This window comes from Acartia tonsa, chromosome 1 (genome assembly GCF_053477335.1).
Source record: "Acartia tonsa isolate MP-2025a chromosome 1, ASM5347733v1, whole genome shotgun sequence".
In the NCBI taxonomy this organism is placed as follows: Eukaryota; Metazoa; Arthropoda; class Copepoda; order Calanoida; family Acartiidae; genus Acartia; species Acartia tonsa.
In genome coordinates, this window is record NC_137260.1 from 1,095,001 (window position 1) to 1,108,613 (window position 13,613).

Below are 13,613 nucleotides of genomic sequence, written 5' to 3' on the forward strand. Positions count from 1 at the left end.
TAGATGTATAAGATTTGAAGCAAAATTATAAGTAAATTTGTTAAAAAAAAACTGCTTGATACAGGTTAATGTTTATGGACATACTTACATTTTTAGGACTTGATTATATAGTTGCTTAAAATCGACGTAAGGACATTCTGGTAATGATTATAGAGTTGCTACGCTTTCTAAATCGTACCTAACTACTACAGGAATCACCATACAAAGTTTGAAATCGATAGCACAATTCTAACATGCCTAAAATAATGTAAAAATCTATCCGTTACAGACGTACGGACGGACGGACCGACCCTAATTAAAGAAAAATTTCGCTTTTATCAAATATTCTTTCTAAATTTAACTTTGTAGGTTCTTGGATTTACTCCGACAGACGACAGAATGTAGTAAGCTACATAGAATTATTATTTATCGCAACGTATTATAAACAGCTTTTCGCGGATATTATTAAAACCAGTTTTGTTAATCTTGAGGGGCCGAAGGAAACCATTAGAAATATTAAATTAAAACTAAAAATCAAAGTTGCTCAAAATAAAAAAAAGATGGTATAATCGCCGTGACACCGTTACTTACCGTTAAGAACGGCTATAACTGTAAAACGACAATATATATTATCGTATTTTATTTCAGCCCCCTCCAGCCCAACGCAAAACCGAGGTTTCAGCAATCATTCTTCACCTAGAGGCAATAGGTATGTATATGTGAAAAAGCGTAGCTGGCTATCTATAATTAGGGTGTATGTCTGTACGTCTGTCCATTGCAATACCGCGGCTTCATCAATCATCCCTCACCTAGTGGCAATAGGTATGTATATGAGAAATAGCGTAGAAGGCTACTGTATGATTAGGGTGTATGTCTGTACGTATGTCCAACAAAAAACTGTAGCTTTAGCAATCATTCTTAGAGGCAATAGGTATGTATATGAGAAATAGCGAAGCTACTCTATAATTAGGGTGTATGTCTGTACATCTGTTCATTGCAATACCGCGGCTTTAGCAATCATTCCTCACCTAGAGGCAATAGGTATGTATATGAGAAATAGCGTAGAAGGCTACTGTATGATTAGGTTGTAAGTATGTACGTTTGTACATCACAAAACTGTGGCTTCAGCAATCATTCCTCACCTAGAGGCAATAGGTATGTATATGAGAAATAGCGTAGCAGGCTACTCTATAATAAAGGTGTAAGTATGTACGTTTGTACAACACAAAACTGTGGCTTTAGCAATCATTCCTCACCTAGAGGCAATAGGTATGTACATATATGAGGGTCAGTGCGTCCGTCTGTAAGTCTGAGATGGATAGCTTTTTTCATTAATTTAGGCATGTTAGAATTTTCCTATCGATTTTAAATTTTGCATGTTGATTCCTGTAGTAGTTAGGTACGATTTAGAAAGCGTAGCAACTTTATAATAATTTTTATGTGATCTAATTATCCGATTTTTCTGATTTTTGGTATACTAATTCCTAGGATAACAAAGGACACTATTATAAGCAAAGCAACTCTATAATCAAGTCCTAAAAATGTAAATATGTCCATAAACATTATCCTGTATCAAGAAGTTTTCCATTTATATTCTGATTTTTCGCCTTTATGGATGTTGTCATCCTTGTTTAATAAAGATTTTTAGGATAAGACAATGGACGATAAATCAATATAAATGTCTAAAATTAATTTAAGGAAATTTTTAATACTGCTGGTTTGACTTTGAATCATCCAATTTTTACCCGACGAATGAGAACTATTTTTATAAAACTTTGAGGACCAGTATAATTTACAATTCAATGTCCCCTCCCTTCTTTTTTACAATTAAAAGAAATGTCAAGTACTTTTAATTAAAACAAGGATGAAAACATCCATAAAAGTGTAAATAAATTTGTTGAAAAACTACTAGATACAGGATAATGTTTATAGAGTTGATTATAGAGTTGCTTCGCTTATAACATTAAACTTTGTTGCCCAGGAATTAATATACCAAAAATCAGATCAATCGAATGATTAGATCACATGAAAATTTGTTGTTAAAAAAAGTAAAAAAATCGACATGTTTAAAATGGACGAACGGACATTCTGGTAATGATTATAGAGTTGATACGCTTTCTAAATCGTACCTAACTACTAAAGGAATCACCATGCAAAGTTTGAAATCGATAGGACAATTCTAACATGCCTAAATTAACGAAAAAAGCTCTCCGTTACGGACGGACGGACGGACCGACCGACCGACCCTAATTATAGAAAAGCTTCGTTTTTAAATTAAATATCAACTTTCCATACAATGTTGTTATTTTCATTAGTAGAACCTACCCCCCCCCCCCTTTTTATTTTAAACTTTAAACTGCTGTTATTTTAACAACATAACCCTGGGAGGGAGAGGAAATTGAGGGCTGATTATTACACTAGTCCCCAAAGTTTTAAATCATTATTGCTTATTCTACTTTGTGGACTTTTATTGAATTTGATTAGTTATTTCATTAAGTGTTAGTGTTCTAACGTTTCAACCACGAATTGTAATTTACAAAAGGGGTAATTGTGTATACCATCATTGAAGATTTCTTCGGATGTAGGTTTCAACTTTCCAATATTAAACTTAAACAACTGAAAAACAATGATATTGAAATTCATTATCAATAAAGGAAATGAGAATAATTACATTCTTGGGGAGCGCAGCAACAACAAGTTCTCAAATTGTCAATAAATCTCTAAGAATGACATGTTAATTTTAATTAATATATGTTACTACTAGGGTTGGGCCGGATACTTTTTTGGCCGGATACCGGATATCCGGCTGATTTATAATGGTTCCAGCCGGATATCTGGCTAACGTTCGATATCCGTCAATTTACCGGATATCCGGCGTCAAAAATCAGCCGGATATCATGTAACCGGATAGTTTTAATATCCAGTATCCGGCCGGATATTAAAAATGACCGGATATCCGGCCGGATGACCGGCCAGACCGGATATCCGCTCAACCCTTGTTACTACCTTATCATTTCTAACGACATAGAAACTTAGTAGCTTATGTCGAATATTTTAAATGGGCGTTTTCCTGTTACAAAATTTTTTATCAATTTGAAAATTTGAGTACCCCCCCCCCCCCCCCCCCCCGACAGTCTGGATAGTCTGCGGGAGGAGGAAAAGATTTGGACACAGGAAAAAGGCAAGCTTCAATTTAATTCAATAACGTGTCCGTGCTGTGTGGGGAAGCCGAGCGAAGCGAGGCTTCTCCACAGCACGGACACGTTATTGAATTAAATTGAAGCTTGCCTTTTTCCTGTGTCCACAACTTGATGTCGGGGTACTCTAATTTTCTAAATTTCAAAAACTATTTTAGGTTAGGTTAGGTTAGGTTATAGGCTAGGGAGCCGAGCGCTGCGGCCACGGATGTTCGTTGTCTGGGGTACTTTAATTTTCTAAATTTCAAAAAACTATTTTAGGTTAGGTTAGGTTAGGTTATAGGCTAGGGAGCCGAGCGCTGCGGCCACGGATGTTCGTTGTCTGGGGTACTTTAATTTTCTAAATTTCAAAAAACTATTTTAGGTTAGGTTAGGTTAGGTTATAGGCTAGGGAGCCGAGCGCTGCGGCCACGGATGTTCGTTGTCTGGGGTACTTTAATTTTCTAAATTTCAAAAAACTATTTTAGGTTAGGTTAGGTTAGGTTATAGGCTAGGGAGCCGAGCGCTGCGGCCACAGATGTTCGTTGTCGGCTATTTCTTTTAAATATTGCTACGCAACCCACAAATAAAATTGTTCTTGCTAAAAAAACGCGGACGAGAGGGAGAACATAAAGGGGACTGGGAAAAGGGGGTTGTTGGTCAGATGGGAGAGGAAAGGGGTAAACAATACAGTAAAAAAACGCGGACACGTAGCGGACGAGAGGGAGAACATAAAGGGGGCGGGGATAAGGGGGTTGTTGGTCAGATGGGAGAGGAAAGGGGTAAACAATACAGTAAAAAAACGCGGACACGTAGCGGACGAGAGGGAGAACATAAAGGGGGCGGGGATAAGGGGGTTGTATATAAATAGACTGAAAGCTTGACGCTGTTTGCTAGTCGACTGCCTTGTAGCGAGGGACTGCGATCCTAGACTGGTTGGCATGGTTGACTATGGAGGCAAGGCAAGGCTCGTGTCTCGCCTTATATACCCTCCCTCCCTTCCTCCTGTCCAACCTAATAATAGTTTACTTAAATTATTATTTTGTTGTCGGGGGGGGGGGGGGGGGGGGTACTCAAATTTTCGAAATCGCTAAAAATAATACTAAGAGGAATCTACCTTTAAATGATACTTTTACAGACAGACTGATGTACAGATAGATAAACAGACAGACGTACAGACAGACAATAAGATGAACACTGACAGACAAACTGAAAATAGATGGACAGACGGACAAACCATACAATATGATAAAAATGACTGACAAACAGAAAGATAGACGAACAGACAGACAAACATACAATAAGATGAACACTGACACACAAACTGAAAGATAGACGGACAGGCGTACAGACAGACAAACATACAATAAGATGAAAACTGACAAACTGAAAGATAGACGGACAGACAGACGGACATACAATAAGATGAAACTGACAGACAAACTGAAAGATAGACGGACAGACGTACAGACAGACAAACATACAATAAGATGAAAACAGACAAACTGAAAGATAGATGGACAGACGTACAGACAGAAAAACATACATTAAGATGAAAACTGACTGACAAACATAAAGATAGAGGGACAGACAGACAGACAGACAAACATACAATAAGATGAACACTGACACACAAACTGAAAGATAGACGGACAGACATACAGACAGACAAACATACAATAAGATGAACACTGACAGACAAACTGAAAGATAGACGGACACACAGACAGACAAACATACAATAAGATAAAAACTGACAAACTAAAGATAGACGGACAGACGTACAGACAGACAAACATACAATAAAATGAACACTGACAGACAAACTGAAAGATAGATGGACAGACAGACGGACATAATTATATGGGATTACTTTTATAGTAGCTTTGCCAAAAATAAAACTTTAACGAAACTTTGCCCTATAATCAATGTAATAAAGTTAAACATTTTATTGTATTAAACATCAATAAATTTCCTTTTTATGTAATTCATGTCAAGGATCTAAATGATAAAGTTAAACATTTTATTGTATTAAACATCAATATATTTTTTTTTCTAAGTATTGCAGTACTAAAATAATGGGGTTTATTCACTTAAAAAGACAATTGGATCAATTTTGACAACCCCCCCCCCCACCCTCTTTTTTCGGTGAAAAAAATTGTTATTTTTCTTAATGGTATTTTAAACGAACATTATGTTTAAACCACCTCCTAGGAATCCTCATAATCAGATCATTTTCTACTATGAAATAGGTTTCAGACTGATAAACGATTCAAAACTTTACAAAGCTGGCAATTAATCTATTATCAATTTAAGTTAAAGTAATTTATGTATCACTTAACTACTTTTGAATTTAATTTCTCGTATTCATTCGAATCCGGTGGATAGGAACCGGTTCTCATCCATACGAAAAAACTATGTCTAGCATCGTATTATATCCAGCTTTCTACGAATATAGAAATGTACAATCATAAGATTAAAACCAGTTTTTTTAGCCCCGTGGTGGTACTTTCTATATCCGCGGAAAGCCGTTTATAATACGATGCGAGAAATAACTATTCCAGTATGGCTTAGAAACCGATAAATATCCGCTGGAATAGAACCGGTTCTCGGCCATATTGAAAATCATGTATTGCATTGGGGCTAACAATTCATTCATTCAATTCATTTTAATATCCGCGGAGTGCTCTCCATGATACGGTGCAAAATTTAACTATTATAATCCTAATTTTATAATTATTTTTTTTCTTCAGTCGTGTGGACCTGACCCTTGGGGCTGGGTCGCGCAACTCCTCCCCCGCCCCCTGCCCCTCCCCACTCAAGGCCCGCCAACTTCCTTGCAGGTAAGACCTAAATTTTACTATGAATAAATCTTCCCCCCAAAGAAGTTTAAGTTGGTAGTTAACAATTGTTTGGGTAACAGATTTATATAAATGTATATACATATACAAATAACTACTTCCCTACCTTTTTCAATTACCTCTTTCGTCTGCTACCAAGTTGTTTTCTGCTACTTGACTATGTAATATAACCGACATCATTTGGTTGATTTTCAATGACCCAGTTGAGAGTTGGCACAAGGACAGTGCGATGCGGAGATACAGTTATTTAACCCTTTTCCCTTTAGGGTTTTACTCTAATGTTTGGGGAGAAAAAGAGATAAGTCAATGGACGCTAAATTAATATCTACCCCTGAATATAATAAACAAAGTTATGCCTTTTGTAAATTAAAAGCATTTAGGAAAAAAGTTTGGGCGATTTCTCTTGAATTTGTGGAGGTACCCTCCCCCAAAATAGTTTTGTGGCTACTAACCCCTCCTTTACGACAGACATACAGACATACGAACAGACATCTAGATATGTTTGTATAGTATTTTAGAATACTTGATGATTATCAATTTTTTTATTTGTAGTATCTATGTGGTTCTATACAATTTTCAACAGCAGAGAGAGGATGAACTTGGCATTACGTGAGTACATTTTATATATATATATATATATATATATATATATATATCTATCTATCTATCTATCTATCTATCTATCTATCTATCTATCTATCTATCTATCTATCTATCTATCTATCTATCTATCTATCTATCTATCTATCTATCTATCTATCTATCTATCTATCTATCTATCTATATATCTATCTATCTATCTATCTATCTATCTATCTATCTATCTATCTATCTATCTATCTATCTATCTATCTATCTATCTATCTATCTATCTATCTATCTATCTATCTATCTATCTACCTATCTATCTATCTATCTATCTATTTATCTATCTACCTGTTAATCTATCTTTTTAAAAAATTATAAATTGAATTTTATCATAAAAATATTTAATGTCTTTTTACATCTTTTAATCTTTTGAATGTGTATTAAGTATTATTACGAAACACTTATACACATATTGGATACAACAGATAATAAATACTTCTATCTATCTATCCCAAAAAACGCACAGCTAGAGCTAACTACACAACAAGAACACACTTCTTTATCTATCTATCTTTTTTCCAACTAACTATTTTTCTATCTAGAGCTGGTAGCACAGTACACATTCTGGATACAACAGATAATGAATGGTGGCAAGGCAGATGTACCTTGACAGGTAATAAGAACACTAATAGACATACTAGACATACTGGATACTACAGATAATGAATGGTGGCAAGGCAGATGTACCTTGACAGGTAAAAAAACACTAATAGACATAATAGACAATTATAGACATACTAGACACTACTAGACAATACTAGACATTACTAGACAATACTAGTTGCTACTAGACACTACTAGACAATACTAGACATACTGAATACTACAGACAATGAGTGGTGGCAAGGCAGGTGTACCATGACAGGTAATATAAACACTACTTGACAATACTAGACGACATACTAGACATACTAGACATTACTAGACACTACTAGACATTACTAGACATATTGGATACTACAGACAATGAGTGGTGGCAAGGCAGGTGCGGCTTGACAGGTAATATAAACACTACTAGACAATACTAGCCATACTAGACATACTAGACATACTAGACATACTAAACATACTAGACACATACTAGACACTACTTAAAACTACTACAGACAATGAGTGGTGGCAAGGCAGGTGCGGCTTGACAGGTAATATAAACACTACTAGACAATACTAGACATTACTAGAAACTACTAGACATACTAGACATACTAGACATTACTAGACACTACTAGACATACTGGATACTACAGACAATGCGTAGTGACAAGGCAGATGTACAGTAATATATCAGTAAAGTTTATAGAATCTGTGCAGAATCAAATTTTCAAATTGAAAACTAGATTTTAAAAGTTAAAACATAGATTAATTTTACTTATTTTAAAACATTAACTGTCTGAGTAAGAATATAGTTTCAATTCATAGACGTAAAGCAGTGTTTAACTTTAAAACCGCTAATTTCATCCTCCTGAAAATTATAACAAAACATAAGATTAACCCAATGTACCTCTATTTCTACTCCATTCAAAGCTAAGAGCTTGGAGTCTTGTTTCAGTTTGATATGTCATGTATTTATTTGTATGCAGGTGCAGCAGGCTACCTTCCCTCCAGCTACCTGGTACGGGCTCTTCCATCTGAGCGTGTCTATAGGGTCAACCAACCTTGTTCCATGTTTGGGTGAGTGAATAGATAGATAGATAGATAGATAGATAGATGATAGATAGATAGATAGATAGATAGATAGATAGATAGATAGATAGATAGATAGATAGATAGATAGATAAATAGATAGATAGATAGATAAATAGATAGATAGATAGATAGATAGATAGATAGATAGATAGATAGATAGATAGATAGATAGATAGATAGATAGATAGATAGATAGATAGATAGATAGATAGATAGATAGATAGATAGATAGATAGATAGATAGATAGATAGATAGATAGATAGATAGATATATAGATAGATAGATAGATAGATAGATAGATAGATAGATAGATAGATAGATAGATAGATAGATAGATAGATAGATAGATAGATAGATAGATAGATAGATAGATAGATAGATAGATAGATAGATAGATAGATAGATAGATAGATAGATAGATAGATAGATAGATAGATAGATAGATAGATAGATAGATAGATAGATAGATAGATAGATAGATAGATAGATAGATAGATAGATAGATAGATAGATAGATAGATAGATAGATAGATAGATAGATAGATAGATAGATAGATAGATAGATAGATAGATAGATAGATAGATAGATAGATAGATAGATAGATAGATAGATATATAGACAGACAGACAGACAGACAGACAGACAGACAGACAGACAGACAGAAAGACAGACAGACAGACAGACAGACAGACAGATAGATAGATAGATAGATAGATAGATAGATAGATAGATAGATACATAGATACATAGATATAGATAGATAGATAGATAGATATATATATCTATATATATATATTAGATAGATAGATAGATAGACAGACAGACAGACAGACAGACAGACAGACAGACAGACAGACAGACAGACAGACAGACAGACAGACAGACAGATAGACAGGCAGACAGAAAGATGGATAGATTTAGGTTTATACATACACTAGCTTTGGGTTTATCAATCTTTCTATTGAACTGATTATCTATTTATTCTTTATATCCATCCATCTATCTATTGAGCTAACTAAAATTTCTATTTAGCAAAACTGGTGAGATGTTTAACCTGTCCCCTGACCAAATCGTCTTGGGACTCCCCCCTAATGATGGAGATTCTGATGTCATTGCTAGAACAGGTAAAATTAGATAACAAACCCAAACTATCCTATTATAAAAAGTTTTTTTTGTATGTAGCTCAAGATTTCGGTAATTACTGATTCTATTGAGTTCTACATTTTAGGGGAGCTTCATAAAGATCCTGGGACGGTTTTAAGATGTTTTGCTGCTAGTCCTTTATAAAACCAAAGCTTAAAAACTAAATTTAATATTTTTCTACATTATTTCAATTGTCTCTTTTAAAAACTAATGTACATAAAGTTGTTTATAGTCATGAACACAAATCTATAGTATAGATGTATATACACTGCACTGATACAGATAATTACCTCCCCACCTTTTCAATGACCTTCTTCGTCTGTTAGCAAATTGTTTTCTGCTTCTTGGCTGTGTTACTATTGGTTGATTTTCAAAGACCCAATTGAGAATCGACACAAGGTCAAGGGAAATACAGTAATTTAACCATTTCTTTCTCTAGTGTTTTACTCTAATGTCATAAATATTTGATACAAAATGTATATTTGATTAAATTGATTCTAATATTTTTTTAGGCGAAGGCGGGACACAAGCCCGACGTGGAAGAGTGCCTCTCAGATGCCTCACACAAATTTAATTCATCCATTCACCCGCCAGATGTCTCTGCTTCCATGTTTAATAAATCCATTATCACCATATTCAAAGTCAAATCACAAGATGTGTAACCTAAAAATGCCAAACAATCCTCAAATTTAAAATGACACTAAACGTTTACCAAAACTTCAAAAAATAATATTACATTTGTGAAAAAATGTCTGGTTGCTGAGCCAATTAAATTAATGAGATGTTTGTATCTGACACATGTATAAATAATTCCGAAAGTTCATCAGTCACACTTGTATAACAGTTCATTTATCTATCAAATCATCAAAAAATGCTACTGTTATTCTATTCAGTAAAACATCTATAGAACCCTCCAACAGAAACTGGTATATGAAATATTGAACAAACCTAAATCCTGCTATCCATCAAAGAAAAACCTGATTTTGTAAACTTATATATCAACACTGGTAGAGATCTTCCTATAGAAAATAGGTAAAAGTCAATCATTCAATTTTTAATATCCTCATATAAAAGTAACAAGATATGTGTCTGTTTGTCGGTATTAAATAATCATGTCAACTGCTGGATCGAAATGGTTCTCCTTTTCAATGTAACTTCTCATAGATCCTGGTAAGGTTTATAAATATTTGGGGGAGGATACCACCACCACCACCAAAAGAAATTTCCATAGGAAAATATTTCCCCTGCACCAAAAAAAAATTGAAGTCTAATTTACTTAATAATAATTATTTAGGGATGGTTTTAGGCTATTTTATTGCTCCCTCATTTCACTTTCAGAAACAAATTAAATAATTATTCTCGATTGAAAGCAAATCATTTTATTATCATCCATTGTCTTACCCCTTAAGATATCTGATATCTGGATTTTATGACAGGGGAAATATTGTCATTAATTAAGATTGCTAAAATATAGAACATAACTAAATGGTATATTCGTTCATCCATTATTAGGGGAGGTTATTGGGTAAAAGAGATGGATGAAAGGATTTTTATTTTATTCAGCTACAAGATTTACTTGATTTACAAGATCAGAGTACATGATAATCTGGTGTAACATCCAAGTAATAATAAATACATTAGATTAATTGCAATTATATTTCAGAAACCCACAACCAAACCCTACATTAGAAAAGAAGACTTTAGCTTGATGTTAAATGTCAAATAACCAAAAAAAAAACGATGAGAAAAACACTTGAAGTGATAAAAAAGTGACAGTTTATATTTGAAACTACAAATCAACCTTGGTAATAATAAAACACAATTATCTGCTATGCTAATAAATTATTTTAGTATCCTTTGTTAGGCCTATGTAAATTATGTATTTTTAAAATAACTTTTTTGCTGAAATAACCTGCTATTTTATTAATTATGATACCTCTTATTTTTACCCTGAAAATAGAAAAAAATTTAATTTATTTTTTTTAATAATATTAATCATTCCTTTATTTTATTTTAGAAAGGAAAATTTTATCGTAATTTTTTTTTAAAATCATTGAAATAAACTTTAATTTTCTGGTTCCAATAATAGTTAATTATCGCATCGTATTCTAGACAGCTTTTCGCAGATATTAAAATGAAAATTATAAGATTGAGACCAGTTTTATTAGCCCCGTGTGGCCGGAGTCCTATGCTAGCAAAACTGATATAGATTTTATGATTTTTTTATTTAATATTCGTGGAAAGTTGTCTATAATATGATGCTATACAGATTTTTAAAGTATGGCTGAGAACCAGTTCTAACCCAAAAGGTTTCTTAGCCATACTGTAAAAAAAACTTTTACAAATTATTGGTTTTTAAAAAAAAAATTATATCCTACATATATATGTAGTATAGGAGAGATAGATCAATGAAATACAGAAACCTAAAGTAATATTGTCAATTAGAATACTAATGCTTATATGAGTGTATTTTTAGAAAATAAAGTTATCCATATTTTTAATTAATTTGTACTGTTTAAAGCGAGGCTTTTCTATGATTAGGTTCGGTCCGTCCGTCCTTCCCTAACGGTTAGTTCTTTTCTTTAATTTAGTTATGTTAAAATTGTTCTATAGATTTGATCCTATAACAGTTAGGTACAATTTGGGGGGCTAATTCTTACCAGAAAGTCTGATTTTTAACTTTTTGTATGATATAATTATTCTATTCATCTGATTTTTTGAATAATGATTCCTAGGAAAATAAGATAATAACAGTATATAAGTGCTTCATCTCTATAATCAAATCAATCAACGTTCGTCCTGCCATCTGAGTTTGAAGCTTCGCTTTTATGGATGTTATCATGCTTTTTATGTAATCAAACAAATATTACAAAAACACAAGTAGTGAAGTGATGACAGGAAAAATTAATGTCAGAGGTCTTATAATTATGGCAAACCTTATAACCCTATTAGGGTTTGCCCCTTATTTTAATTGTGTAAAAGATTGAATTACAAAATTTTCACATGGCATAACTTTTGTTGGACTTATTTTGATCTATCAATCTTGGCAGCAGCAGGAGCCATCCAAAATCTACAGGGTGTTTTTTTTAATAGGACAAAAGTATTGCTTAATATAACCCACTTGCCATTGACAGAAATTAATAATCTTTATCTTAATATCTTCATTGGGTTGGGACATTTTGTATATGAAAAAATATTTGGCAATTTTCAACAAATTATGCCTTAAAAACCAGTTTTTCCAATTAAGATATATATTAATTTCTGTCAATGGCAAGTTGGTTATATTAAACAATACTTTTGTCCCATTAAAAAAAACACCCTTTAGAATTAGATATATTTTGGAAAGTGAATAAAAATTGCTAAATCACAACCTTTTGTTGGCTTTAAATACAAGGTATAGTAACATAATAGTATAGGGGGGGGGGAGGTGTATCATAAGTAATCAAAATGCCACTTTTGTCCATCTATTTTTTGCCAATCATAGATGTTGTCCCTTAGAATAAAAATGAAATGTCGTATTCCACTAAAAACTAATAAATATTTAATATTTACAGGAAGGGAAGAAACACTGGACAGTAATTAATACAGATCCTAAAAAACTAGACGTACCTTTCATACATTATTTCAAAAACTTTAATGAAGCAAATCCTGCAGACAAACAACTGTATAGTGTAGATGCTAATCACTGTGGGCTAGAATTGAATCAAGACAAAAGTAAGTGCCGAACCTATGTATGGTGAAAATAGACATAAAACCATAGAATAAGGAGGAATAGAAATGAAAACCCTAAATATTTCTGGGAAATTTGAAGGAATCTTTGACTTGCGCAGCAAAGACAATAATGCTAAAGTACAAATCACAATGACTAGTTGTCACTAGTACATACTCTTGTTTTAATTTTGGTAAGTACAATTTACCACATTTGTAATTTTAAAGGGTCAGCTAAATGGGTACAGCCCCTTCCTCCCCCATTCCCCCTTCCACAAGTTAATGTATGGATGTAGTTGCTATCATGTATAAATCAGCTGTTTAAAAACAAACATAAGAGCGCAACCTAGTTTTATAATATAAATACTGAGACCAATATTTTTTTTGTAAAATTTACATAATTAAATTTT

The 13,613-nt window shown here is 33.2% G+C and overlaps 1 protein-coding gene across 9 annotated transcripts in view; it reads left to right on the forward strand.

Annotated features, from left to right (window-relative positions):
- Stacl (SH3 and cysteine-rich domain-containing protein) overlaps positions 1–11,996 on the forward strand; it is a 242,260-nt gene extending 230,264 nt beyond the window's left edge. For all 9 annotated transcript variants that reach the window (XM_080169796.1, XM_080169939.1, XM_080170150.1 and 6 more), the window contains 8 exons: positions 628–688; positions 5,909–5,998; positions 6,569–6,625; positions 7,207–7,277; positions 8,245–8,335; positions 9,385–9,476; positions 10,008–10,527; positions 11,159–11,996. In XM_080169796.1, the coding sequence (XP_080025922.1) occupies positions 628–688; positions 5,909–5,998; positions 6,569–6,625; positions 7,207–7,277; positions 8,245–8,335; positions 9,385–9,476; positions 10,008–10,069 (524 nt within the window). In that variant the 3' untranslated portion in view covers positions 10,070–10,527; positions 11,159–11,996. The remainder of the gene's footprint in view (positions 1–627; positions 689–5,908; positions 5,999–6,568; positions 6,626–7,206; positions 7,278–8,244; positions 8,336–9,384; positions 9,477–10,007; positions 10,528–11,158) is intronic.
- The last annotated feature ends 1,617 nt before the right edge of the window (positions 11,997–13,613 follow it).